The 27,462-nt window shown below is 44.3% G+C and overlaps 1 protein-coding gene across 1 annotated transcript in view; it reads left to right on the top strand.

Annotated features, from left to right (window-relative positions):
- ATP8B3 (ATPase phospholipid transporting 8B3) overlaps positions 1-27,462 on the top strand; it is a 1,029,241-nt gene that overhangs the window by 932,047 nt on the left and 69,732 nt on the right. The window contains exon 28 of the mRNA XM_056572418.1: positions 14,739-14,877. Within this exon, the coding sequence (XP_056428393.1) occupies positions 14,739-14,877 (139 nt within the window). The remainder of the gene's footprint in view (positions 1-14,738; positions 14,878-27,462) is intronic.

The raw sequence follows: 27,462 nt of genomic DNA on the forward strand, positions 1-27,462 counted from the left end.
GGTACATTCACAAGGGTGGGGGGTTTAAATCGAGTTTCCTTCTGGGAGTTTGAGCTGCAGCGGAAAATTTGCCTCAGCTCAAACTTGAATCAGGAAACTAGCTGTAAACCCCCGCTCATGTGAATTTACCCTGTACCCTGTACATTCACTTGGGTGGGGGGTGGAGGCAAACCTTCAGCTGATGCAAACTTACTCCCAGCATGCACTGACAGACCTTACATGCTGGGAGTTGTAGTTATGCAACAGCTAGGGGCACATGTGTTGGGAAACGCTGAGTTAGGTAACAGACTACCACAGTGTTTCTGCACCACTGTTTGTTTCCTAACTCAGTGTTTTCCAACCCGTCTGCCTCCAGCTGTTGCAAAACTATGTCAGTGCATGCTGGGAGTTATAGTTTTACAACAGCTGGAGGCACATGGGTTGGGAAACACTGAGTTAGTAAAAAAAAACAATGTTTCCCAACCAATGTGCCTCCAGTTGTTGCAAAATTATTACTCCCTGCATGCCCGGACAGCCGAAGGGCATGCTGGGAGTTGTAGTTATGCAACAACTGGAGGAGAACAGTTTGGAGACCACTGTGTAGGGGTCTCAAAACTGTAGCCCTCCAGATGTTGCAAAACTTTAACTCCAAGCATGCCCATACTGCCCAGGCATGCTGGTAGTTGTAGTTCGGCAACATCTGAAGGGACAGATGTTGCCGAACTATAACTTCCAGCATGCCTGGACAGTTTCGGCATGCTTTGAATTGTAGTTTTGCAACAGCTAGAGCGCTACAGTTTGGACACCATTGTATAGTGGTCTCCAAACTGTGCCCTTCCAGATTTTGCAAAACTACAACTCCCAGCATGTGGAGACTGTCTAGGCATGCTGGGAGTTGTAGTTCTGCAACATCTGAAGGGCTCAGTTTGGAGACCACTGCACGGTGGTCTCCAAATTGTGGCCCACCAGGTGTTGCAAAACTACAACTCCCAGCATGCCCAGCCTTTTGCTGTCTGGGCATGCTGGGAGTTGTAGTTGTGAAACTCCAAAAGGCAGCAGCGAAGATCACTTACCAGCGGTCTTCACTGCTGCAGCTGACGCTGACAATGCAGGTTACTGAAGGTCCTCCTCGCAGCCTGCCGCCGGTCTTCCAGGTTCCCACTGCTGGTTCTTTAGGTTCCTGCAGCCGGTCCCCCCGCCTCAACGGCCCCAGCTGCCATCGCCGCCATCTTCCCCGGCTCTGACTGGACTTCCAGGTGTTGGCAGAGCGGGGGATCTCAGCTCCTATCATTTCCACTAAGCTCTGATCATTTCCTATTGTCCTTAAGTACCAGGGAGCAAGGGCATACCGTTACACCCTTGGTCCCCTACAAGTCCCAACTTCTGCCACCATCCCCCCCAATCCTCTGTGATCCTCCACACTCTTCTAAACCCCACACCTCCTGACCCCTCTGTGATCCTCCATAATCCTCTGCCCCCCCCCCCAACCCTCTAGAATTTTTCATAATCCTCTGCCCTTCTCCTCCCTAATGGATACCCCTGTAATATGAAATACTCCTCTTTCTCCCCCTCCTTCATTCCATACTCCTCTTTCTCTCTCCCCCTCCATACCTCCCTCCCATCATCCTTCGCACCTTGTGGGGAGGCTGAAGCAGCTCTGAGGCGGCAGGATGTCCTCCTCCTCCAGCCAGGGTAGGGACAGTGATGTCAGGTGTGTGCCTGCGATGTCTGTTGCGTTCCTGCCCTGTTTCACTTTATTCAGGGCTGGTGTAATAAAGAAAACTGTGTCCCTGTAGGGGAATGTGACCCTCCACAAAGACAAAGTTTTCTTAACACCTGCTGGAGCAAGGTCCCCTTCTGCACGGAAGAAGCTGTCTGGAAGGACGTGGTGTCCTTCTTAACCCCTTCCCGCAGAATGTCATATATAAACGCCGGGTTGTGCAGTGCGTTCGCGCATCCCGGCGTTTATAAATGACATGCAGTTAACCCGGCGATGCGCAGCATCGCACGGGTTAACTGGCAGAAGTCCCGCTGTTTCCAGCAGGGGACAACTTCTGCTTCACCCCCAGGACCATCAATTGATGGTCCTGGTCAGCGATCACTGTGATTGGTCCCTGTGGACCAATCACAGTGACCTGGGGTGAAAGTTCAGATCCCCCGCACTGCCCGCCCCTGGAAGTCGGGCAGAACGGGGGACGATGGCTGCAGGGGCTCGCGGGGACCTACGGCATTCGGGGGGAACACGTGGGGACCGGCGGACTTACCTGATCCAGCGGCGGGACCGAGGAGCAGCGCGGGACCGGCCACGTGGACTAGCAGCGACGGGTAAGTATGTGGTCCTCAGAGGCAGCAGTGAAGATCTTCACTGCTGCTTCTAGGAGTCTGAAAACTACAACTCCCAGCATGCCTAGGCAGCCTTTGGCGGGCCTCAGTTTGGAGACCATTGTATAATGGTCTCCAATCTGTGCTCTTCCAGCTGTTGCAAAACTACAACTCCCAGCATGCACTGACTGTCCAGGCATGCTGGGAGTTTTAGTTAAGCAACATCTGGCCCTTCAGATGTTGCCGAACTACAACTCCCAGCATGCCCTTCAGCTGTCTGGGCATGCTGGGAGTTGTAGTTTTGCAACAGCTGGAGACACACTAGTTGGGAAACATTGTTTCTAACTCAGTGTTTCCTAACATGTGTGCCTCCAGCTGTTGCAAAACTATAACTCCCAGTATGCACTAAAAGACCATGCATGCTGGGAGTTGTAGTTTTGCAACATCTGGAGGGCCCCAGTTTGGAGACCATTGTATAATGGTCTCCAATCTGTGCTCTTCCAGCTGTTGCAAAACTACAACTCCCAGTATGCACTGACTGTCCAGGCATGCTGGGAGTTTTAGTTCAGCAACATCTGGCCCTTCAGATGTTGCCGTACTACAACTCCCAGCATGCCCTTCAGCTGTCTGGGCATGCTGGGAGTTGTAGTTTTGCAACAACTGGAGACACACTGGTTGGGAAACATTGTCTGTTTGTAACTCAGTGTTTCCTAACCTGTGTGCCTCCAGCTGTTGCAAAACTATGACTCCCAGCATGCACTAACAGACCATGCATGCTGGGAGTTGTGGTTTTGCAACAGCTGATGAAAGCCCCCCCCGCCCCGCCACCCCCGTGAATGTACAGGGTACATTCACATGGGCGAGGCTTTTACAGTGGGTTTCTCGCATCTTGAGATGCAGCAAATTTTGCACTGGGAAACTCGCTGTAATCCCCCGCCCATGTGACTGTACCCTAAAAACACTACACTACACTAACACAAAATAAAATAAAAAGTTAAAAACACTACATATACACATACCCCTACACAGCCCCCCTCCCCCAATAAGAACATCCGGTACACCACTGTTTCCAAAGCAGAGCCTCCAGCTGTTGAAAAACAACAACTCCCAGTATTGTCGGACAGCCGTTGACTGTCCATGCATGCTGGGAGTTTTGCAACAGCTGGAGGCACCCTGTTTGGGAATCACTGGCGTAGAATACCCCTATGTCCACCCCTATGCAAATCCCTAATTTAGGCCTCAAATGCACATGGCGCTCTCACTTTGGAGCCCTGTCGTATTTCAGGGCAACAGTTTAGGGCGACATATGGGGTATCGCTGTACTCGGGAGAAATTGCGTTACAAGGTTTGGGGGGCTTTTTCTTCTTTAACCCTTCATGAAAAGGAAATGTTGGGGTCTACACCAGAATGTTAGTGTAAAATTTTTTTATTTTTTACACTAACATGCTGATGTTGCCCTATACTTTACATTTTCACAAGAGGTAAAAGGGAAAAAAGCCCCCCAAAATTTGTAACGTAATTTCTCCCGACTACAGAGATACCCCATATGTGAGCGCAAAGTGCTCTGGGGGCGCACAACAAGGCCCAGAAGGGAGAGCGCACCATGTACATTTGAGGTGATTTGCACAGGGGTGGCTGATTGTTACAGCGGTTTTGACAAACGCAAAAAAAACAAAACCCTACATGTGACCCCATTTCGGAAACGACACCCCTCACGGAATGTAATGAGGGGTGCAGTGAGAATTTACCCCCCACAGGTGTCTGACTGATCTTTGGAACAGTGGTCCGTGAAAATGAAAACTTGTACAGCCCACTGTTCCAAAGATCTGTCAGACACCAGTGGGGGGCAAATGCTCACTGTACCCCTTGTTACGTTCCTCAAGGGGTCTAGTTTCCAAAATGGTATGCCATGTGTGTTTTTTTTTGCTGTTCTGGCACCTTAGGGGCTTCCTAAATGCGACATGCTCCCCGAGCAAAGTTTGCTCTCAAAAAGCCAAATATGACTCCTTCTCTTCTGAGCATTGTAGTTCGCCCATAGTGCACTTCAGGTCAACTTATGGGGTACCTCCATACTCAGAAGAGATGGGGTTACAAATTTTGGGGAGTATTTTCTGCTATTAACCCTTGCAAAAAGGTGAAATTAGGGGGGAAACACACATTTTAGTGGAAATTTTTTTTTTTTTTTTTACATATGCAAAAGTCATGAAACACCTGTGGGGTAATAAGGCTCACTTTATTCCTTATTACATTCCTCAAGGGGTCTAGTTTCCAAAATGGTATGCCATGTGAGGGTTTTTTGCTGTTCTGGCACCATAAGGGCTTCCTAAATGCAACATGCCCCCAAAAACCATTTCAGAAAAACGTTCTCTCCAAAATCCCCTTATCGCTCTTTCCCTTCTGAGCCCTCTACTGCGCCCGCCGAACACTTCACATAGACATATGAGGTATGTGCTTACTCGAGAGAAATTGGGCTACAAATATAAGTATACATTTTCTCCTTTTACCCCTTGTAAAAATTTAAAAATTGGGTCTACAAGAACATGCGAGTGTAAAAAATGAAGATTGTGAATTTTCTCCTTCACTTTGCTTCTATTCCTGTGAAACACCTAAAGGGTTAAAATGATGACTGAATGTCATTTTGAATACTTTGGGGGGTGCAGTTTTTATAATGGGGTCTTTTGTGGGGTATTTCTAATAAGAAGACCCTTCAAATCCACTTCAAACCTGAACTGGTCCCTGAAAAATAGTGAGTTTGAAAATTTTGTGAAAAATTGGAAAATTGCTGCTGAACTTTGAAGCCCTCTGGTGTCTTCCAAAAGTAAAAACTCGTCACTTTTATGATGCAGACATAAAGTAGACATATTGTATATGTGAATAAAAAATTTTTTTATTTGTAATATACATTTTCCTTACAAGCAGAGAGCTTCAAAGTTAGAAAAATGCAAAATTTTCAAATGTTTCATCAAATTTTAGGATTTTTCACAAGGAAAGGATGCAAGTTACCACAAAAATTTACCACCATGTTAAAGTAGAATATGTCACGAAAAAACAATCTCGGAATCAGAATGATAACTAAAAGCATTCCAGAGTTATTAATGTTTAAAGTGACAGTGGTCAGATGTGCAAAAAACGCTCTGGTCCTTAAGGCCAAAATGGGCTTGGTCCTGAAGGGGTTAAGGTACGTTTGATTTTGGCCCGCTGTGCATGACATTTGGGGCACTTGTCTTGAAATTCGGGGGAACGGGCCCCGAATGTTTTAACCAAGTGACGCCCCTGGTAGACAGAGCTGTTTGCTATAAGAATAAACGAGATCCTGGAGTTGCAGCAACAAACCACTTCACCTGCAGTATCTAATTCTACAGCTGATGCTGAGAGTTTAACATCAACATCATTGATACTTGACTTTCTCCTTGAGTCTGTTGCCAGCAGTGAAGAGGACACATAGACACAACAGATGGAGGATGATATAACCCCTTAAGGACCAGGCCATTTTTCACTGTAGGACCAGAGCGTTTTTTGCACATCTGACCACTTTCACTTTAAAGGGGTACTCCGCCCCTAGACATCTTATCCCTTATCCAAAGGTTTGGGGATAAAATGTCAGATCGCCACGGTCCCACTGCTGGTGAGCCCTGGGATCCCCGCTGCGGCACCGCGCTCTCATTACAGCACAGAGCGAGTTCGCTCTGCACGTAATCATGGGCAGTACAGGGGCCGGAGCATCGAAAATTCAAAACCTTACATTTTTACAAGGGGTAAAAGGAGATAAATGTTCCTAAAATTTGTAACCCAATTTCTCTCGAGTGAGGAAATACCTCATATGTGTATGTCAAGTGTTCGGCGGACGCAGTAGAGGGCTGAAAATGGAAGGAGCGACAGTGGGATTTTGGAGAGTGAGTTTTTCTGAAATGGTTGTTGTTGTTTTTCTGAAATGTCCCATTTAGGAAGCCCCTATGGTGCCAGGACAGCAAAAAAAAAAAACCTACTATTTTGGAAACTACACCCCTCAAGGACTGCAACAAGGGGTCCGCTGAGCCTTAACACCCCACAGGTGTTTGACGACTTTTCGTTAAAGTTGGATGTGTAAATGAAATGTTTTTTTTCCACTAAAATGCTGGTTTCCCCCCAAATTTTACATTTTTACAAGGGGTAATAGGAGAAAATGCCCCCCAAAATTTGTAACCCCATCTCTTCTGAGTATGAAAATACCCCATGTGTGGCCGTCAAGTGCACTGCGTTCGCACTACATTGCTCAGAAGAGAAGGAGTCACATTTGGCTTTTGGAAAGCACATTTTGCTGAAATGGTTTTTTGGGGGCATGTCCCATTTAGTAAGCCCCTATGGTGCCGGAACAGAAAAAAAAACACATTGCCTACTATTTTGGAAACTACACCCCTCAAGGAACGCAACAAGGGGTCCGCTGAGCCTTAAAACCCTACAGGTGTTTGACGACTTTGGATATGTATATTAATTTTTTTTTTACTAAAATGCTGGTTTTTCCCAAAATTTAACATTTTTACAAGGGGTAATGGTAGAAAATGCCCCTATCTCTTCTGGGTATGGAAGTACCCCATGTGTTGACGTCAAGTGCACTTTGGGCGCACTACAATGCTCAGAAGAGAAGGAGTCACAATTGTAAATGTTACTGAAATGGGGGGGGGGGGGCATGTCGCATTTAGGAGGCCCCTGTGGTACCAGGACAGCAAAAAAAAAAAAAAAACACAGGTGTTTGATAAATATTCATGAAGTGGGATGTGAAAATGAAAAATTAGATTTTTTTACACTAAAATGCTGGGGTTACCCCAAATTTTTCATTTTCACAAGTGGTAAAAGAAGAAAATGTCATCGTAAATGTGTAAATACATTTCTTTGGAATAAGGACATAGCTCGTTGTTACGCCGAGCGCTCCGGGTCCCTGCTCCTCCCCGGAGCGCTCGCGGCGTTCTCCTCTCTGCAGCGCCCCATTCAGACCCGATGACCGCCCCATTCAGACCCGATGCACTGTCACTGCCGGCGGGGATGCGATCTGCGTAGCGGGATGCGCCCGCCCGCAGGTCGCATCCCAATCTACTCACCTGTCCCGTTCCCCGGCTGTCACGTCCCGGCGCGCGCGGTCCCGCTCTCTAGGGTGCGCGTGTGCAGGCTCTCTGAGATTTAAAGGGCCAGTGCACCACTAATTGGTGCCTGGCCCAATCAGTGTCAATTAGCTTCCCTGCTCCATGTGAATAAAAACCCACTTCCCCTTCCTGTCCTGGTTGGATCTTGTTGCCTTAGTGCCTAGTGAAAGCGTTTTGTGAGTGCCCTTACCAGTGTTTCCAGACCTTCTGCCGTTGCCCTTGACTATGAACCTTGCCACCTGCCCTGACCTTCTGCTACGTCTGACCTCGCCTCTGTCTAGTCCTCCTGTACTACGCCAGTCTCAGCAGTCAGTGAGGTTGAGCCACTACCGGTGGACACGACCTAGTTGCTACCGCCGCAGCAAGACCATCCCGCTTTGCAGCGGGCTCTGGTGAAAACTAGTAGCAACTTAGAACCGGTCCTCCGGTACGGTCCACGCCAATCCCTCTCTGACACAGAGGATCCACCACCAGTCTGCCGAATCCTGACAGTAGATCCAGCCATGGATCCCGCTGAGGTGCCGCTGCCAAGTCTCGCCCAACAAGGACAACAGCTGTCGCAGTTGACCGCCATGCTACAGCAGCTTCTGCCTCTACAGCAGCAACCATCTCCTCCGCCAGCTCCTGCTTCTCCTCCGCAGCAAGTTGCCACTTCCAGACTCCGCTTGTCCCTATCTGACAAGTTCGATGGGAACCCTAAGTTGTGCCGTGGCTTCTTGTCCCAGTGTTCCTTGCACTTGGAGATTATGTCGGACCAATTCCCCACTGAACGGTCTAAGGTGGCTTTCGTGGTCAGTCTCCTGTCTGGAAAGGCCTTGTCATGGGCCACACCGCTCTGGGACCGCAACGATCCTGCCACTGCTACAATCCAGTCCTTCTTCTCAGAAGTACGTAGTGTCTTTGAGGAGCCAGCTCGGGCTTCTTCAGCTGAGACAGCCCTACTGAACCTTGTCCAAGGGAGTTCTTCTGTGGGCGAGTACGCTATCCAGTTCCGCACCCTCGCCTCTGAGCTATCCTGGAATAATGAGGCCCTCTGCGCGACCTTCAAGGCCGCACGAAAAATTCCTGCTACCCTATCTGAACTTATCCAGTTGGCCACCCGCATTGTTATGCGTTTTTCTGAAAGACACCAGGAGCTCCGCCAGGAAAAGGACCTTGATCTCTGGGTACCTGTATCCCAGAATGCTCTGCAATCTACTCCTGTGCCTCCCGCCGAGGAGGCTATGCAAGTGGATCGGTCTCGCCTGACCCAAGAAGAGAGGTCTCGCCGCAGAGATGAAAATTTATGCCTGTACTGCGCTAGTACCGAACATTTCCTAGGGAACTGCCCTATTCATTCTCCGCATCTGGGAAACGCACGCACGCACCCTGTTCACGTGGGAGTGGCGTCTCTTGGTGTAAATTCTGCCTCTCCACGTCTGACTGTACCTATGCGGATTTCTCCTTCCGCCAACTCCTCCTTCTCAGCAGTGGCCTTCTTGGACTCAGGTTCTGCAGGAAACTTTATTTTGTCCTCTTTCGTTAATAGGTTCAGTATCCCAGTAACCCGTCTCGTCAAACCGCTCTCTATCTCTTCTGTTAACGGAGTAAAATTGGTCTGCACTGTGCGCTACCGCACTGAACCCCTGCCCATAAGCATTGGACTTCACCATGAAAAAATAGAATTTTTCGTTCTGCCTAACTGCACCTCTGAAGTTCTTCTCGGCCTGCCGTGACTTCAACGTCATGCTCCTACCCTCGACTGGACCACCGGGGAGATCAAGAATTGGGGTCCTTCTTGTCACAAACGATGCCTCACATCTGCTCCCACTTGTCTAACTCCTGAGGTTCCACCTTTACCGGGCCCTCCCAAGGCTTACCAGGACTTTTCTGATGTTTTCTGCAAAAAGCAAGCAGAGATCTTACCTCCTCATAGCCTCCTTCCTGGTACCACTCTGCCCCGTGGCAAGATTCACCCTCTGCCCCCCCTCCCCATTCCTACTTCTTCTGGAGTTCCTGCCGTAAATGAAGTAACCCAGGACTTCTCCGTTATCTGGAAGGAAACTCAAGAGTCGCTCCCACTGGCCTCGTCTCGTATGAAGAGACATGCAGATAAAAAGAGGGGGAGACCTAAGGGGGGGTACTGTTATGCCGAGCGCTCCGGGTCCCTGCTTCTCCCCGGAGCACTCGCGGCGTTCTCCTCTCTGCAGCGCCCCGGTCAGACCTGCTGACCGGGAGCGCTGCACTGTCACTGCCGGCGGGGATGCGATCCGCATAGCGGGACGCGCCCGCCCGCGGGTCGCATCCCAATCTACTCACCTGTCCCATTCCCCGGCTGTCACGTCCTGCGGCCCCGCTCTCTAGGGCGCACGCGCGCTGGCTCTCCGAGATTTAAGGGGCCAGTGCACCACTAATTGGTGCCTGGTCCAATCAGTGTCAATTAGCTTCCCTGCTCCATGTGAATAAAAACCCACTTCCCCTTCCTGTCCTGATCTTGTTACCTTAGTGCCTAGTGAAAGCGTTTTGTGAGTGCCCTTACCAGTGTTTCCAGACCTTCTGCCGTTGCCCTTGACTACGAACCTTGCCGCCTGCCCTGACCTTCTGCTACGCCTGACCTCGCCTCTGTCTAGTCCTCCTGTACCACGCCAGTCTCCGCAGCAAGACCATCCCGCTTTGCGGCGGGCTCTGGTGAAAACCAGTAGCAACTTAGAACCGGTGCTCCGGTATGGTCCACGCCAATCCCTCTCTGACACAGAGGATCCACCACCAGCCTGCCGAATCCTGACACTCGTCTGGGCGTAAACAGCGTGCACACCGGTCTCAGAGGTGCCGGAGATCAGTCAGGGTCCCTTTTAGCTTTCTCCTATGGAGCCAGAACAGTGGGACCCCCCCCTCAAGGGGCATTACATGGGTTAAATATCTGGGGTACACTAAATAACTAAAATGGGGTACAGTGGAACATAAAATTATAAAACAGATTATGTTCCCAGAATGATGACCCAGAGCATAGCCAAAACAAAAAAATATGCCCGCCCCAAACCCTATGCTCTGAATCATCATTCTGGGAATGTGATGTATGTGGCCGTCCCTAACCTGTTGCCTCAAATGCGCAGCCCGCTCAGGTGGAGAGAGAGCGCTGCGCATTTGAGGCAACATAAAAAGTCCCCGATGATAGTGACTCAGTGACCCATGACCCATTTTTTTTTATAAAAGAATACCCCCAGAGGTCTTATCAGTTTTTTTTTTTTTTTTTATTAAACATTTTTTTGGGCAATATAGTGGTTTTATGGGGATAAAACTTGGAATGTACTTTGTACTTGGTACATTTGGGTCAAATTGTGGTAAATTAAAATGAAGAGGGAAAATTCAGAACTCCATGGAAGTGTGATACTCCCTGAAGCAATCCTTAATGCAGAGGCCCGGCTGATCGGGGCAAGTGTCACATGAAGTGGTGGAGTGTAACACACTCTGCATCTTTTCTGGGCTCGTCCCTTCTTTCCAGTGTGGGGGACTTCACCTGGAAAGTGTTGGCCTGGGACGATCCTGGCACCTATAACTCCAGTTTCTTGGGAAGTCCGGCCTGCTCTTTCCTTGTGGCCAAAGATCAGGACCTTTAGGACTTCTTCTTGGAACTGAAGGTATGTCCCTGTGTTGCCAGCGTACTGGAACAATACAAAAGAGTTGTACATGGCAACCTGTACCATGTAGACCGCATCTTTCTTGTACCATACCCGTAGTTTTCCGCATGGTGTTATATGGCTTGAGGACTTGATCAGAAAGATCAACTCCCCCCCATATACCGATTTGTAGTCCAGAATACAATCAGGCTTGAGGACCGTTGTTGTGGTACCTCGCACAGGGACAGGTGAGCTCCCGTTACCATGAATAGTGGTCAGCATAAGGACATCCCTCTTATCCTTATACTTGACCAGCAACAGGTTTTCATGGGTAAGGGCACGGGACTTACCCTTGGGAATAGGTGTCTTAACAAAATTTAGAGGGAGGCCTCTCTGGTTTTTCCGCATGGCCCCACAAGCGGACGTGGATCTGGCGGCAAGGGATGTGAACAGAGGGATGCTGGTATAAAAGTTGTCCACGTACACATGGTAACCCTTATCCAGCAATGGGTGCACAAGCTCCCAAACGATTTTCCCGCTAACACCCAGAGTGGGGGAGCAATCTGGGGGTTCAATACGGGAATTTCGTCCCTCATACACTCTATACTTGAGAGTGTACCCGGAGGTACTCTCACAAAGTTTATAGAGCTTCACGCCATACCGCGCCCGCTTCGAGGGAATATACTGGCGAAAGATGAGTCTCCCCTTAAAACTGATAAGAGACTCATCAACCAAGAGCTCCCTGAGGGGTACATAGGCCTCCAAAAATTTGGCCCCTAAGGTATCAATGACCGGCCTCACTTTGTAAAGCCGGTCATAGGCGGGATCACTTCGGGGTGGACATGCCTCATTATCTGCATAATGCAGGCACTTCCAAATGGCCTCGAACCACCTCCGTGCCATGATCATACTGTAAAGCAGGGTCTGGTAGAAGACGTCCCCGCTCCAGTACTGTCTGACACTTGGCTTTTTGACCAGGCCCATATGCAGCAAGAGGCCCCAAAACTTTTTACCCTACCTTTCCCTGGGCTGTATGCTTTCCCTAATCTATGGGGGGCTTCTTTTCTTCTCTGGGGGCTCCGATCTCGGCAGAGGTGGGGTCCCCGGCTTCCTCCAGCAGCTCTAACCGCTGACTGAACTATGCCAGCCGCGGGAGCTGCAGGCGGATGCTGTTAACTCCTCCCCTGCCGGCTGCTATTGGCTGGACGATCGTCCAGCCAATAGCAACGATCCTAGGGGGGTGGCGAAATCGCCACCTCCCCATAGATACAGTGGGTGATAGGGGGTGTATCATACACCCCCGATCACCTTGTATCTCCAGGTCAGCGGGTCACACGTGACCCGCATCGCCGGAATAGCCGCAAATCGCATGTTTGAATTCACATGCGATTTGCGGCGATCACCGACATGGGGGCATTTGCACGGGATTCCTGCTGAATGATTTCAGCAGGCATCACGGTCCGATCCCCGCCTGGCACACGGCGGGGACCAGAACTGCCCATGACTTAACTGTGCGTCCTTGGTCCTTAAAGGGTACCTCTCATCAAATAAACTTTTGATATATTTTAGATTAATGAATGTTGAATAACTTTCCAATAGCATGTTAATGAAAAATGTGCTCCTTTCTATTGTATTTTTCCCGATCAGTCCTGGCAGCAAGCATTTCTGACTCATGCTGGAGTCCTAAACACTCAGCTGCCAGCCTGCTTTGTTCACAGCCAAACAGGCTGTGAACAAAGCAGGCTGGCAGCTCTGAGTGTTCTCCTTTGTGAACAAAGCAGACTGGCAGCTCGTAGTGTTTAGGACTCCAGCGTGAGTCTGAAATGCTTGCTGCCAGGACTGGTAGGGAGACCCCTAGTGGTCATTTCTTCAAAGTGGAAAATTAAATAGAAAGAAGCATATTTTTTAATAACATGCAATTGTGAATTTATTCTGCATACATTAATCTATAATATATGAAACGTTTTTTTGATGAGAGGTACCCTTTAAGACCCACGGTGTCGGGACTTAACGTTACGTCATGGGTCCTTTAGAGGTTAAAGGACAACTGCAGTGTTAAACATTTATATATGCCCGTGCCAGGGCCTCAAAAATAAACTTATACATACCTTCCTACGAGCCCCCGTTAGTCCAGCACAGGCCTCACGGTCTGGCAGTGCCGGCGGCGTATCACCGGCCGTGGCGATGTCCCGCCCCTGCCTGTGATAGGCTGAGCCCACTGTCATGTAAGGAGCTCTGGCCGGCTTCTTACATGACAGTCGGCTCAGCCTATTACAGGCCGGGGCGGGACATCGCCATGGCCGGTGATACGCCGACGGCTCTGCGGTGTCCCCGTCCCCAGGAAGTGGAATGACGCCGGCACTGCTGGACCGTGAGGCCTGTGCCGGACCAATGGGGGCTCATAGGAAGGTATGTATAAGTTTATTTTGTTTATTTTTGAGGCCCGGGCATGGGCATATATAAATGTTTACCACTGCAGTTGTCCTTTAACACACTAATAAGGAATGAAGTCCAGTCTTAGTTTGCTGAGAAGCCTCTCAACAAGAATGGCAATCCTTTGAGTTGGTGGAAGAATAAAGAGAAAATATATCCTACTTTGACTAAACAAGCAAGCTCCTACTTGTGTATACCAAGTACGTCCACACCATCAGAATGCCTTTTGTCTGCAGCAGGCAACATAGACCGGAGAATGTGGACATGCTAACTTTTTTACACTGTAATGCTAAGTTTTTCTGTTCATGGGACTTTTTTATTCTTATTTATATGCCTACTCTACATTTTTTTATGTAAAATCCTAAAAGAAAACTTTTTATTGTCATTTTGAATTTTTATCCGATTAACCGTACCAATAATTGGATAATTGACTAATTGATTTTTACAAATAACCAATAGTTACAGTCCTAGATTACACTGAAAAGTCTGTGGCACAATGAAGGTAAAACTAATGGCACACGAGGAGGAGGTCCTATGTGTGGGTATCTGCTATACAGAGTCCTGAGCTGTGTTGTGTGCCAAAGCATGGCACACAACACAGACTGTGCAGGGAGAAGACAGAGCACAGGATCAGTGGGCGGAACTCAGTGGAGATGCAACTTTGTTGGTGCGCGAGGTATAGGAGGGGACGGCAGCTGGGAAAGCAATGTCACATGATCCGTTTCATATTCTCAACTCTGTGAGTTGAAAATATGAAACATTGCTTAGGGCCGAGAAGACAGCAGTTCTACTCACATAACAACACAGTAAAACAGGAAGATCTGTGATCTTGTGATCTTGATCGCAGTAGAGATTATGGGTGCAGTAAGGCGCTCTCCTTTGACTGGCCGTTCAGCTCGTGGTGGAAGGAGGTCTCTTCCATTCTTCCTCTACACAGGTTTTGATAAATCTCCCCCTCGATCTTCATTGTTCCAAGTCCTGTACTTTTCTTAGGAATTAAACCGTTGAAGTTATTAATTGCACATAACAGACTTGTTTCTGTTCATTTTAAATATCCAAGCAAGGTACCCTTCACACATACGCTGATTTGATGTGCAGGATTTGATGCACAGGATTTTCTGCTGCAGATTTCAATGTAAACTAAATGACTGAGCACAGTTTCTAATCTTCAGTTACAAATCCTGCGCATCAAATCTGCGCAGGATCCTGTGCGTGTGAACATACCCTTAAACAGTATAGTACAGAAGTTTATTTGCCTTTAATCTTATGATCATTTTCTTACAATCTACAGATCACTTTGGAAATCTCCTACTGGACTCTGGTGTCAGTACTAGCATTTATGATGAGTATAGTAGGTTATTTTCTGCTGACTTTTCTCACTCAATCAAGCCCATTCTTCAGATTAATGCCAACCATCTTTCAGTTTCCAGGTAAGAAACATATTTATTACTTATCATGTTTTTTTGTTTTAACATAACATTTTCCTTCAGTATCTACCTGTGGTCAGAATTGGTTTCTTTATGACAGATTTAATATTTATTTATTCATAATGACAGAACAGCTAAAAAAAATTTGTATTAAATATATAGTAGTAAGCCATAGAGATGTAACAAACAGCTATTTTTCACCAAAAACTGTTTGAGTATATTTGTTTGAGTACCATTGTTTATGTTCAATTTCTGTTTGATAAGATTTTAATAAAAGTAAAGAAAGAATTTAAATTGTCTTTGGTGTTAATGAGGATGTTAAGTTTTTTCTAAAAATTGTACATAAGCAAGAAAAGGGTGGACAAATTAAACGAAATAAAAAAAAAAAAAATATACTCACCCCAAGACTGTCCTAGGCACTTGGACTGAATACACCTTATTTTAATGATTTCACATGTGTATGAATTTTTTTATGGCAGATCTGTCACACATAATCAGCAAAAACAGCACGTGTTGCATAAGGCTTTTGTTTCAGAATGCAGATTCACCAAGGATCTCATCCCTATGCGCAGAAAAAGGTTAAATCAATCACAAATGTACAACATAATAAGCATGCTGTGGCTACAACTCTGCTGGTAAACTTTGCAGCTGTTCTGATCCATGTGGTGTCAGAATAATTCAAAACCCAATCATGGAATAGGAAAAATATCAACAAAGTATGTCACCCTTATGAATTGCTAAAAAAAATATAGAAAATAGTACAATTCATACGATTTGGGCCTGACATAAAAATGTATTCCTTTTTTATAATTTTTATAGAGTAATCTATGTCTTTGCAATAAGTAAAAACATAGAACAGGGTTTTATGGAAAAATATAGTTTATTGTAGTATAAAAAATATATGATGAAGTTCAGTGCAGAACAAAATATGCAGCAATAAAAATGAATGCCATACCAAAATATCTCACATTATCACAATAGCAATCAAGTTATATTTAAAACCTACACTTATTGCCATTCAAATTACATATATATGGACACAGAAACTACATATATACATATATATATATATATATATATATATATATATATATATATACATATATATGATCAAATCGTAGGCATTTAAAACTACCGAATATTTTCTCTTGAGTGAGAATGCTTTATCCAATCTAACAATACTTTGGTTAAGCCTTTTTACCTAATTATAAGTAATATAATGCGTCAACATTGGTATTGTCTACATATGTGACAACATGGATTAAAATAACTGATATTGCTATGCTATATCAGAACTTCTCAGTTATAGAGCCGTCTAGTGGCACTGAACATGCATAAAAGACAATACATAACATTGGTAATATTAATCTTAACCACTTAAGGATGCAGGGCGTACAGGTACGCCCTGGCGTTATGGTTCTTAAGGACACAGGGTGTACCTGTACGTCCTGGTCTCGTTACCAGGGTTTAAAGCATTTTTACAAGCTGATATGGCATTGCATTGATCAGTATATGCAATCAAAAGATTGCATGGTATAGTCCCCTATGGGGACTAAAAAATTAATAAATTTTTTTTTAAAGTTATTACATAGTTACATAGTTAGTACGGTCGAAAAAAGACATTTGTCCATCAAGTTCAACCAGGGAATTAAGGGGTAGGGGTGTGGCGCGATATTGGGGAAGGGATGAGATTTTATATTTCTTCATAAGCATTAATGTTATTTTGTTCCAGGAATGTATCTAATCCTGTTTTAAAGCTGTTAATTGTTCCTGCTGTGACCAGTTCCTGAGGTAGACCGTTCCATAAATTCACAGTCCTCACGGTAAAGAAGGCGTGTCGCCCCTTGAGACTAAACTTTTTCTTCTCCAGACGGAGGGAGTGCCCCCTCGTCCTTTGGGGGGGTTTAACCTGGAACAGTTTTTCTCCATATTTTTTGTATGGGCCATTAATATACTTATATACGTTTATCATATCCCCCCTTAAACGTCTCTTCTCAAGACTAAACAATTGTAACTCCTTTAATCGCTCCTCATAGCTAAGATGCTCCATGCCCCATATTAGTTTAGTCGCGCGTCTCTGCACCCTTTCCAACTCCGCAGTGTCCCTTTTATGGACAGGTGCCCAAAACTGAACAGCATATTCCAGGTAAGGCCGTACCAATGATTTATAAAGGGGGAGTATTATGTCCCTGTCCCTTGAGTCCATGCCTCTTTTGATACATGACAATATCCTGCCGGCTTTGGAAGCAGCAGCCTGACATTGCATGCTATTCTGTAGTCTGTGATCTACAAGTACACCCAGATCCTTCTCTACCAGTGACTCTGCCAGTTTAACCCCTTAAGGACCAAGGGCGTACAGGTACGCCCTTGGTCCTGCTCTCCTGATATAATGCGGGGTTACACAGTAACCCCGCGTCATATCACGGCGGGCCCGGCGTCATAGTGAAGCCGGGACCCGCCTCTAATAGCGCGCAGCGCCGATCGCGGCACCGCGCGCTATTAACCCTTTAGCCGCGCGCTCAGAGCTGAGCCGCGCGGCTAAAAGGGAAAGTGAAAGTTCCCGACTAGCTCAGTCGAGCTGTTCGGGATAGCCGCGGCTAATCGCGGCATCCCGAACAGCTGACAGGACAGCGGGAGGGCCCCTACCTGCCTCCTCGCTGTCCGATCGCCGAATGACTGCTCAGTGCCTGAGATCCAGGCATGAGCAGTCATGCGGCAGAATCGTTGATCACTGGTTTCTTATGAGAAACCAGTGATCAACATAGAAGATCAGTGTGTGCAGTGTTATAGGTCCCTATGTGACCTATAACACTGCAAAAAAAAAGTTGAAAAAAAAAGTGAATAAAGATCATTTAACTCCTCCCCTATTAAAAGTTTGAATCACCCCCCTTTTCCAATAAAAAAAAAACACAGTGTAAATAAAAATAAAAATAAACATATGTGGTATCACCGCGTGCGGAAATGTCCGAATTATAAAAATATATAATTAATTAAACCGCTCGGTCAATGGCGTGCGCGCAAAAAAATTCCAAAGTCCAAAATAGTGCATTTTTGGTCACTTTTTATATCATTTAAAAATGAATAAAAAGTGATCAGTAAGTCCTATCAATGCAAAAATGGTACCGTTAAAAACTTCAGATCACGGCGCAAAAAATTAGCCCTCATACCACCCCATACACGGAAAAATAAAAAAGTTATAGGGGTCAGAAGATGACAATTTTAAACGTATTAATTTTCCTGCATGTAGTTATGATTTTTTCCAGAAGTCCGACAAAATCAAACCTATATAAGTAGGGTATCATTTTAATCGTATGGACCTACAGAATACATATCAGGTGTCATTTTTACCGAAAAATGTACTACGTAGAAACGGAAGCCCCCAAAAGTTACAAAACAGCGTTTTTTTTTTCAATTTTGTCGCACAATGATTTTTTTTCGCTTCACCATAGATTTTTGGGCAAAATGAATGACGTCATTACAAAGTAGAATTGGTGGCGCAAAAAATAAGCCATCATATGGATTTTTAGGTGTAAATTTGAAAGAGTTATGATTTTTTAAAGGCAAGGAGCAAAAAACGAAAATGCAAAAACGGAAAAAACCCCGGTCCTTAAGGGGTTAATCCCCCCTAAGACATACAATGCATGCAGGTTATTAGTACCCAGATGCATAACTTTACATTTATCCACATTGAACCTCATTTGCCAAGTGGATGCCCAGACACTTAGTCTATCCAAGTCATCTTGTAACTTATGCACATCCTCTATAGACTGTACTGTGCTACAAAGCTTGGTGTCATCTGCAAAGATAGAAACAGAGCTGTTAATACCATCCTCTATATCATTGATAAATAAATTAAACAACAGCGGTCCCAGTACTGAACCTTGGGGTACACCACTAATAACCGGGGACCAATCAGAGTACGAATCATTGACCACCACTCTCTGGGTACGATCCATGAGCCAGTGTTCAATCCAGTTACAAACTAAAATTTCCAAACCCAAAGACCTTAACTTACCTGTCAGACGTCTATGAGGGACAGTATCAAACGCTTTAGCAAAATCCAGAAACACCAGAAACACTATATCCACAGCCATTCCTCTGTCAAGGCTTCTACTCACCTCTTCATAAAAGCAAATTAGATTGGTTTGACAACTTCTATCCTTAGTAAACCCATGCTGGTTATCACTTATAATACAATTATCCCCTATGTATTCCTGTATGTTATCCCTTATAAGTCCTTCAAACAATTTACCCACAATGCACGTTAAGCTTACCGGTCTATAGTTTCCTGGGGAAGACCTAGAGCCCTTTTTGAAGATTGGCACCACATTCGCCTTGCGCCAGTCCCTTGGCACAATACCAGACACCAGAGAATCTCTAAATATCATGAACAGGGGTACAGATATTACTGAACTTACCTCTCTAAGAACTCTTGGGTGTAGTCCATCCGGCCCTGGGGATTTGCTTACATTTATATCACTTAATTTACCTTGTCCCATCTCTACATTAAGCCAGTTCAGTACATTACATTATGTGTTACCAGTAAATTAAAAGTAAATTAACCCCTTCCTAATAAAAGTTTGAATCCACCCCCTTTTTTCCCATTTTTAAAATAAAATAATGTGATAAAAATAATTATATGTAGTATCGCCGTGTGCATAGATGTCCGAACTATTAAAATATAGGGTTAGCTAAACTGCATAGTGGATGGCGTACACGTAAGAAAAATATCAAATGGTGCATTTTTGGTCACTTCATATACCGTAAAATTTTTTATAAAAAGCAATCAAAAAGTTCCATCACAACAAAAATGGTACCGATAAAAACTACAGATCACGGCGCAAAAAATGAGCCCTCATATAGCCCCGTATTAAACAAACTAATTTTGGTGCATGTAGTTATATTTTTTTAAAGTAGTAAAATAAAACAAAACCAAAATAAATTTGGACAAAGCAAGAGAAGGAAACACAAGTGCACTCACGGTACTTCGTTCACAGCAGGTTTCTTTATTCAGGTAGCGGTTGAACACATGTTCTGGCGGAGCACCAGGAGCGAGCGTGTGGGACGATAGCTATTTAATGCTGATCCCGGCACTTCCTCAGGTCACGCAGGAGGAGGTTGATCTCACTAGAAAGTGAATTTCTTTCTAGTGAGATCAACCTCCTCACGTGAATGTACCTTTTGACAGCGCAATATATAATAATAATAGTAATATGCATACAGCAATTACTCAAGCTCGGTATTTCTCTGATTGTCACATAATCCCGTAGCACCAGCTGTCAGTCATTTGCATTGGAGACCGTGTTCCCATGTCCATTTTTTTACCTTGCACGTACACATAGCTATGCAAAAAACTTTACTCATACTTCTGCACGAACACTTCCACAAGTCCGGGCGCACTTCCAGTGAGTAACCGGCTCCGCATATATAAGTCGGGGTCGGTCTCTCCAAGACTAGCGTGAACAAGCAGTATTCACTGGGAAACGATTCGTCACTTCCTGTCAGCTCTTCGGAGCTGATGTCTGTCTCTCTCCCTTCCTTCTCCTTGACTTTGGATGTACAGCATTCCGTGATGTGATAATAAAAGATTCTGATTTTGAAAATCTTCATCCGTGTCCGTGGTGAGTGCAACGATAATTTTTATACTTTTTGCATGTTATAAACTTTTTTTCTATAACATTAGCACCTCCGCGTTTAGACACACACCTGGTCCCCGCAAGTGTCGTTTTGAGTTCATTATCAATATACAACATTTTTACGGTTCACTTTTTAGTGCCGGCTGTCTTAGTTTTTTGGTTTTTTTTGGACTTACAAAGCAATTTTATACATTACCAAAATATATCAGTGCTACTTGGACCCATACAAAGGAAGTTAGCTATTTCTTAGTGAAGGTATGTAAGAAGAGCAACATCCCAAGTTGATTTTGGCAAGTACAATTTGTAGAGTATGCTATCTATTGAACATGTCTACTTGAGATCAGGCATATCCAATAATAATATAGGAAATTTCCTCAGGAAAGTATCCTATAAGAACCACTGGATGAAACACTTGTACGAGATTTAAATTCAAAAGTTATCAAATATCAAATATACTGTATAGCACTGAATTTTAGAGGTATATAATTAAAAGGATATAGATATGGCAAGAGTATAGTTCCTTTTTTGGCTAGCTGGTATGCAGTACCATAGTAGATAGACAAAGACTAGCTCCTTTGTTCACCAAGGACATTTCTATGCCTATTACACAAAGAAACACACAAATATACTTTAATTAGTTTAACAACTAATCATCTTAGAACACGTTTCTATGACACCAACTCCTCTCCTTCCTGTGGTAGAAAAGAATGTGTTTTTAAACATAAAATCAAGGCTAATTCCTTGAGACACGTTCAGAAGGAGGGGAAAAAAAACTCAAACAAAGATAGTAAAATAAGCATATTATTAGAGCCAGGTGAACCTGGATTTGAACCAAATTTTGTGCTTTGCTTGGCTTGTCAAACTTCTGAAGTTTTCCTGGTTCAGCTCCTATGAACCGGGGGAAAAAACTTAAAATCACATGGTGTTTTAGCACCTAGAGAATGCATGAAAATCAGGGGCAGGGAAATGACATCAGGGAGACCAGCATATCGCATGATAACCCAGGTTATCATATGCTTTTCTGTTTTATCTGTTAATCAGCTTCAAAGTCCAATAGGAGACAGCAAGGGACTTTTACACAGCTTTAAGGGCTTGCTGTGTTACACTGGCTGTAGTCATAGAGAGAGACAGAATTCCAAAAGCCTTATCTATAACTTCCACATGCTTAGCACAAATCCTAAAGGGGCTATACAAAAATCCACAGCAAAGTGATCCTTCACAGCCTTGATCTGTGGGCTGATCTTATTGGGACCTTCTACCTGTTGCTACAGAATTCCATCATGGACTACAAATCCCAGCAAGCCAGTTTCAATACGCATACATAAAAACTGAACAGCTACTGAACTGTGGCTGACCTGTATGATAAAAATGCACATTTAAAGCAACATAAATGCAGCATAGTGCCTTTTCTTACATTTTCTAGGATTAATAACCCATAAAGTATTCCTACTGATTACATAACAGCACAATTAACAGATTGTGTAGTCATTACGTAAAAGCCACTTAACGGGTATCTGATTGGTTTTATCAAACACACATATCTACCTAGTTGTGACAGCAGTGCAATTAAAAGCGTGTCCATCGAACACGTATTATCCTGGTAAAGCCACTTAACATGTGTCTCCTTGGTCTTATCAAACATGCATTATATCTATTTGGTTGTGCCATAGCAGCGTAATTACAAACGTGTACATCCAACACGCATTAGCCTTGTAACGTGACTGTACGTTCATATTCGTGGTTTAATCAAACTTGCCTTATACCAACATGGCTGTAAAATAACAAAGCAGTTCACAATGCTGAAATCTTAAGTTGGCTAGTCGGTGTGTGAAAAATCGCCCCAAAAAGATCAAACTAACCTAAAAAAATATGTCTGGTAATGGAATTGTTGGATAGGGTATTGAGTAGAAGAACACTGCAGCACAATGCATGCAGAGAAAAATTTGAAAGACCTAGATTTTTAAAACTTCTGCTGTCCACTGGCTACAGTTACCACTAATCCCTGCTGTGCACAATCATGTGGTGCAAAATTTCGATGCAATTGTCGGTGTTTAGCACAGCGCATGCAGTGCAAAATTTATTTTTAAAAAACTTCACTTTTTCAACCTTCTGCTGTCAGCTGGCTACTACTATTCCCTCAGACTTCACCCTTGCTGCTGCTACTTCCAGTCAGGCCTTAAATAATTAGAAAAAACTCATTTTTTTAAACCTTCTACATTTTTAAATCTTGTGCTTTCGGCTGGCTACTTTTTAACCAGTCCACTTCCTCCTGCTCTACTCTGCCCACTACTAGTCCCTCTAATCCTACTTCACCCTTACTGCTGCTGCTTGCCGCCAGGTCTTGAGAAATCTGAAAAACCTAATTTGGTCCCCTTCCTCCTGCTGTACGCTATTGTAATTTTAATGGCATAAATCAATTATGAAATATGGTCATAAAAATAATTAATTATGAAATATACAAATGATAAAAATTATCAAAAACTATGATTTGCTGAATTTCAGACAAATATAATCCATACAACCCCGTTCATGTGAGAATAAGCTTTCTTCTCTTAGGAATGGTCCATCATCTCTTCTCTTGGATGGTCCATCAACGCATTGTCATGGGTAGCCATTGTTCGGTGACCATGTGTTCAAATTGGCTTGATCCTGGTCTACTCTGGTCTCACCATGGCTCCCATCTTGTTAGACCCCTTCCTTTGTTTAATGCAGGACTCAGAGTGATAGATAATCTATTAAAATGGTGGACCCCTCTAGAGAGCGAAGCACAGTCTTTGTGTGTGTGTGTGTGTTTAAACAGACTTTCTAATCAGTTAGATAAGCCCCCTAAATTGGAATTCCCCAATGAATGTAGACTGGGCGTGTACATATAGAAATGGCTATTTGTCGCTATATCACCCATAATGCATTTCACATCCTGTTAATATTCTGTTACCACATCCATCGGGGGGTGCTCTAGTATAACTTAATTAGGCTTATTACCAATTAGCCATTTGTGTTAACTGTTTTAAAGCTAATTCCAAACTTGTTAAACACCAATCACATGTCAAGCTCTTTATCAAGATGAGCTTGACACTTGACAATTTAAAAATTAAACCCAATCACAGGGCCCTTGTAAAAGGGATAAAATTACAACAGTAATGAATACAGTAATATCGCTCATGAATGAAGCATAGAAAAAAATGATATAATAGATATATTAACTCTACTAGCAAGTAGATTCCTAAAATTTCATTAAAAAAACTGAAAAAAAAAACTATCATGCAGACCTAAAATAACATTCAAGGAAAATAAAATAATAATATGTTGGAGCTCAGAAGTCTATAGATATTGGGATAATTATTTATTTAATATGTATAAAATAGCATACATAAATAGGTGTCTTGTGAAACCACCCCTTAAAATAGCCACAAATAAAATCACATGAATATTGCACTGTGTAGATATTAAATATAGCCAATACATAAAATACCACCAATTATAGTAACTAGTATCTAGATACAATAGTCTATGATAGCTGGGCTGGTCTTATATGGAATGACTGGAGTAACTTTTATGATTCCACAATAAAGTGCATAACTCCAGATAATTGAATTATATCCAAGTAAATGTCTGTAACAGTTACAGGCTTGGAAATAAGGTGCAATGAGTGTCTATATATGTCTTTTCCTTATATCGCACATTCCGACAGAGATAAATATTCAAACAGACAAGGTGTTGTACAGGGTGGTATCTGCCTGATATTTCCTAGTGATAATATTGTCTGACACAGCGATAAGTAGATTGTATTCAACTCACCCTCCGGAGGATCAATGGATATGGTGCTTTGCACCTCTCACCACGTGTGTCTGTGATTTGATAGTTGCGCTATGTATCTGTAGGCGCAGTCGGCTGGAGTAGCAATCCCCATATGCTCGCGCTCTTAGTTTTTGTCAGCTGTAGATAACGTGAAGACTTCGCTAGCAAAACTGGGCCAGCGTCCTCGTGGATGCCGAGTTTGATGATGCAGGATGATGCACAATGATGCGCTATGATCACTCTGATGACAGAGGATGGTTCCGGGTAATTGACAACAGCTCAGTAGAAGTGGAAATTCGTGGTAGCGAGAAAATATCAAGCTATAGCTGGTATTACTAGACTTAGTCTACAGTGCTAGAAACTGGACGCATTTATAAACTAGCCATAGGTTCCTTTTTCAGCAGTAGTTATCCATAATAATCGATAACTACTGCTGAAGAAGGAACCTATGGCTGGTTCTGAAACACGTCCAGTTTCTAGCACTGTACACTAAGTCTAGTAATACTATCTATAGCTTGATATTTTCTCGCTACCATGAATATCCCATTCTACTGAGCTGTTTCAATCACCTGGAACCCTCCTCTGTGATCAGAGTGATCCAAGCGCATCATCCTGTATCATCCTCTGTCATCAGAGTGATCCGAGCGCGCTCTCTGCATTTACGAGTACGCCCAGTGTTGCTAGCAAAGTCTTCACATTATCTACAGCTGACAAACACTGAGAGCGCGAGCATACGGGGATCGCTAATCCAGCCGACTGCGTTGCCAACATCTACAGATACACAGCGCAACTATCTACTCACAGACACCCGGAGCCCCCACGAGGTGAGAGGTGCGCAGCACCAGATCTATTGCTCCTCTGGTGAGTTTAATACAATCTACTTATCGCTGTGTCATACAATATTATCAGGATAAGAGAGAGAAATTGGGCATATATCGTCCTGTACAACACCTTGTCTGTTTGGATATTTATCTGTGCTGGAATGTGCGATATAAGGATAAGACATATATAGACACTTATTGCACCTTATTTCCAAGCCTGTACCTGTTACAGACATTTACTTGGATATAATACTATTATCTGGAGTTATGCACTTTATTGTGGAATTATAAAAGTTACTCCAGTCATTCCGTATAAGACCAGCTGAGCTATCATAGACTATTGTATAGAATTCCACTAACTAGTGACTATAATTGGTGGTATTCTACGTATAGGCTACATACACTGCTAAAAAAAAAAAAAAAAGGAACACTTAAACAACACAATAAAGAACAAAAGGCAATCCTGCACTCACCGCCTGCACTCGAAGGCCGGAAGAAGCGCATAATTCCCTTTGCGTGAAATCGCAGGCAGTCGCTTCTGAGCGCCCCACGCCAAACACACCTGCATGTCGGATATTGCATCTGTGAGAGGAGCCGAATACAGTGTACCTGGGCGGTGAGTGCAGGATTGCCTTTTGTTCTTTATTTATTGCACACTCTTATCCTGTATTTAATTGATCCTAGCACCACCACAGGACAAGTTTTTATCTGTTACCCACCGAGTGTATCCTTTACTGTTCCGTGGATAATGGCTGTATAGATGCCCAGACTAGTGGTGGTGCCACTCAGATTTCTCTTTGCAAAACTTAAACAACACAATGTAACTCCAAGTCAATCACATTTCTGGGAAATCACACTGTCCACTCAGGAAGTAAAACTGATTGACAATCAATTTTATATGCTGTTGTGCAAATGGAACAGACAACAGGTCGAAATGATAGGCAATTAGCAAGACACCCCCAATAAAGAAGTGCTTTTCAGTTCCTATGCCTTCTGGCTGATGTTTTGGTCACTTTTGAATGCTGGCGGTGCTTTCACTCTAGTGGTTGCATGAGGGAGAGTCTACAACCAACACAAGTGGTTCAGGTAGTGCATCTCATCCAGCACATCAATGCAAGCTGTGGCAAGAAGGTTTGCTGTGTCTGTCAGCATAGTGTCCAGAGCATGGAGGCGCTACCAGGAGACAGGCCAGTAAATCAGGAGACGTGGAGGAGGCTGTAGGAGGGCAACGACCCAGCAGCAGGACTGCCACCTCCACCTTTGTGCAAGGAGCAGCAGGAGGAGCACTGGCAGAGCCCTGCAAAATGACCTCCAGCAGGCCACAAATGTGCATGTGTTCACTCAAACTGTCAGAAACAGACTCCATGAGGGTGGTATGAGGGCCCGACGTCCACAGGTGGGGGGTTGGGCTTACAGCCCAACACTGTGCAGGACGTTTGGCATTTGCCAGAGAACACGAAGATTGGCAAATTCGCCACTGGCGCCCTGTGCTCTTCACAGATAAAAGCAGATTCACACTGAGAACGTTCTGCTGCCTGCAACATTCTCCAGCATGACCGTTTTGGCAGTGGGTCAGTAATGGTGTGGGGTGGCATTTCTTTGGGGGGACCGCACAGCCCTCCATGTGCTTGCCAGAGGTAACCTGACTGCCATTGGGTACCAAGATGAGATCCTCAGACCCCTTTTGAGACCATATGCTGGTGTGGTTGGCCCTGGGTTCCTCCTAATGCAAGACACTGCTAGACCTTATGTGGCTGGAATGTGTCAGCAGTTCCTGCAAGAGGAAGGCATTGATGCTATGGGCTGGCCTGTTCCCCAGACATTACATCGAAGTTGGATCAGCCTGTAGTGTGGTTTTCCACTTTGATTTTGAGTGTGACTCCATATCCAGACCTCCATGGGTTGATAAATTCGATTTCCAATGAAAATTTTTGTGTGATTTTGTTGTCAGCACATTCATTTGTTCATTTATTCAGATCTAGGATTTGTTATCTTAGTGTTTTTTGAGCAGTGTATAATATCTACACAGGCAAACAGGGCAGAATATAGTCTACTAACAAACAGTAAAAAAAAAAACAGAATCCAGATAAACGACAAATATGAATAAATGAACAAGACTAGGTATGAAATGAGTAGCAGCAGAAACCAGGAAATGCAGAGGATAAACAGAAGAACTGAATGTTAAATACTAAACTCATCAGAACACTGTTCACACTGGACTCAGATAACTAACAGATTAAGTTCAGAGGACACAGATCATTGAGTTAGCACAGAGGGCTCTATAGACCAATGGTAAAGCACAGATGAAACACTAAATCAGTGATCATGTACTC

This window comes from Hyla sarda, chromosome 1 (genome assembly GCF_029499605.1).
Source record: "Hyla sarda isolate aHylSar1 chromosome 1, aHylSar1.hap1, whole genome shotgun sequence".
Lineage (NCBI taxonomy): Eukaryota > Metazoa > Chordata > Amphibia > Anura > Hylidae > Hyla > Hyla sarda.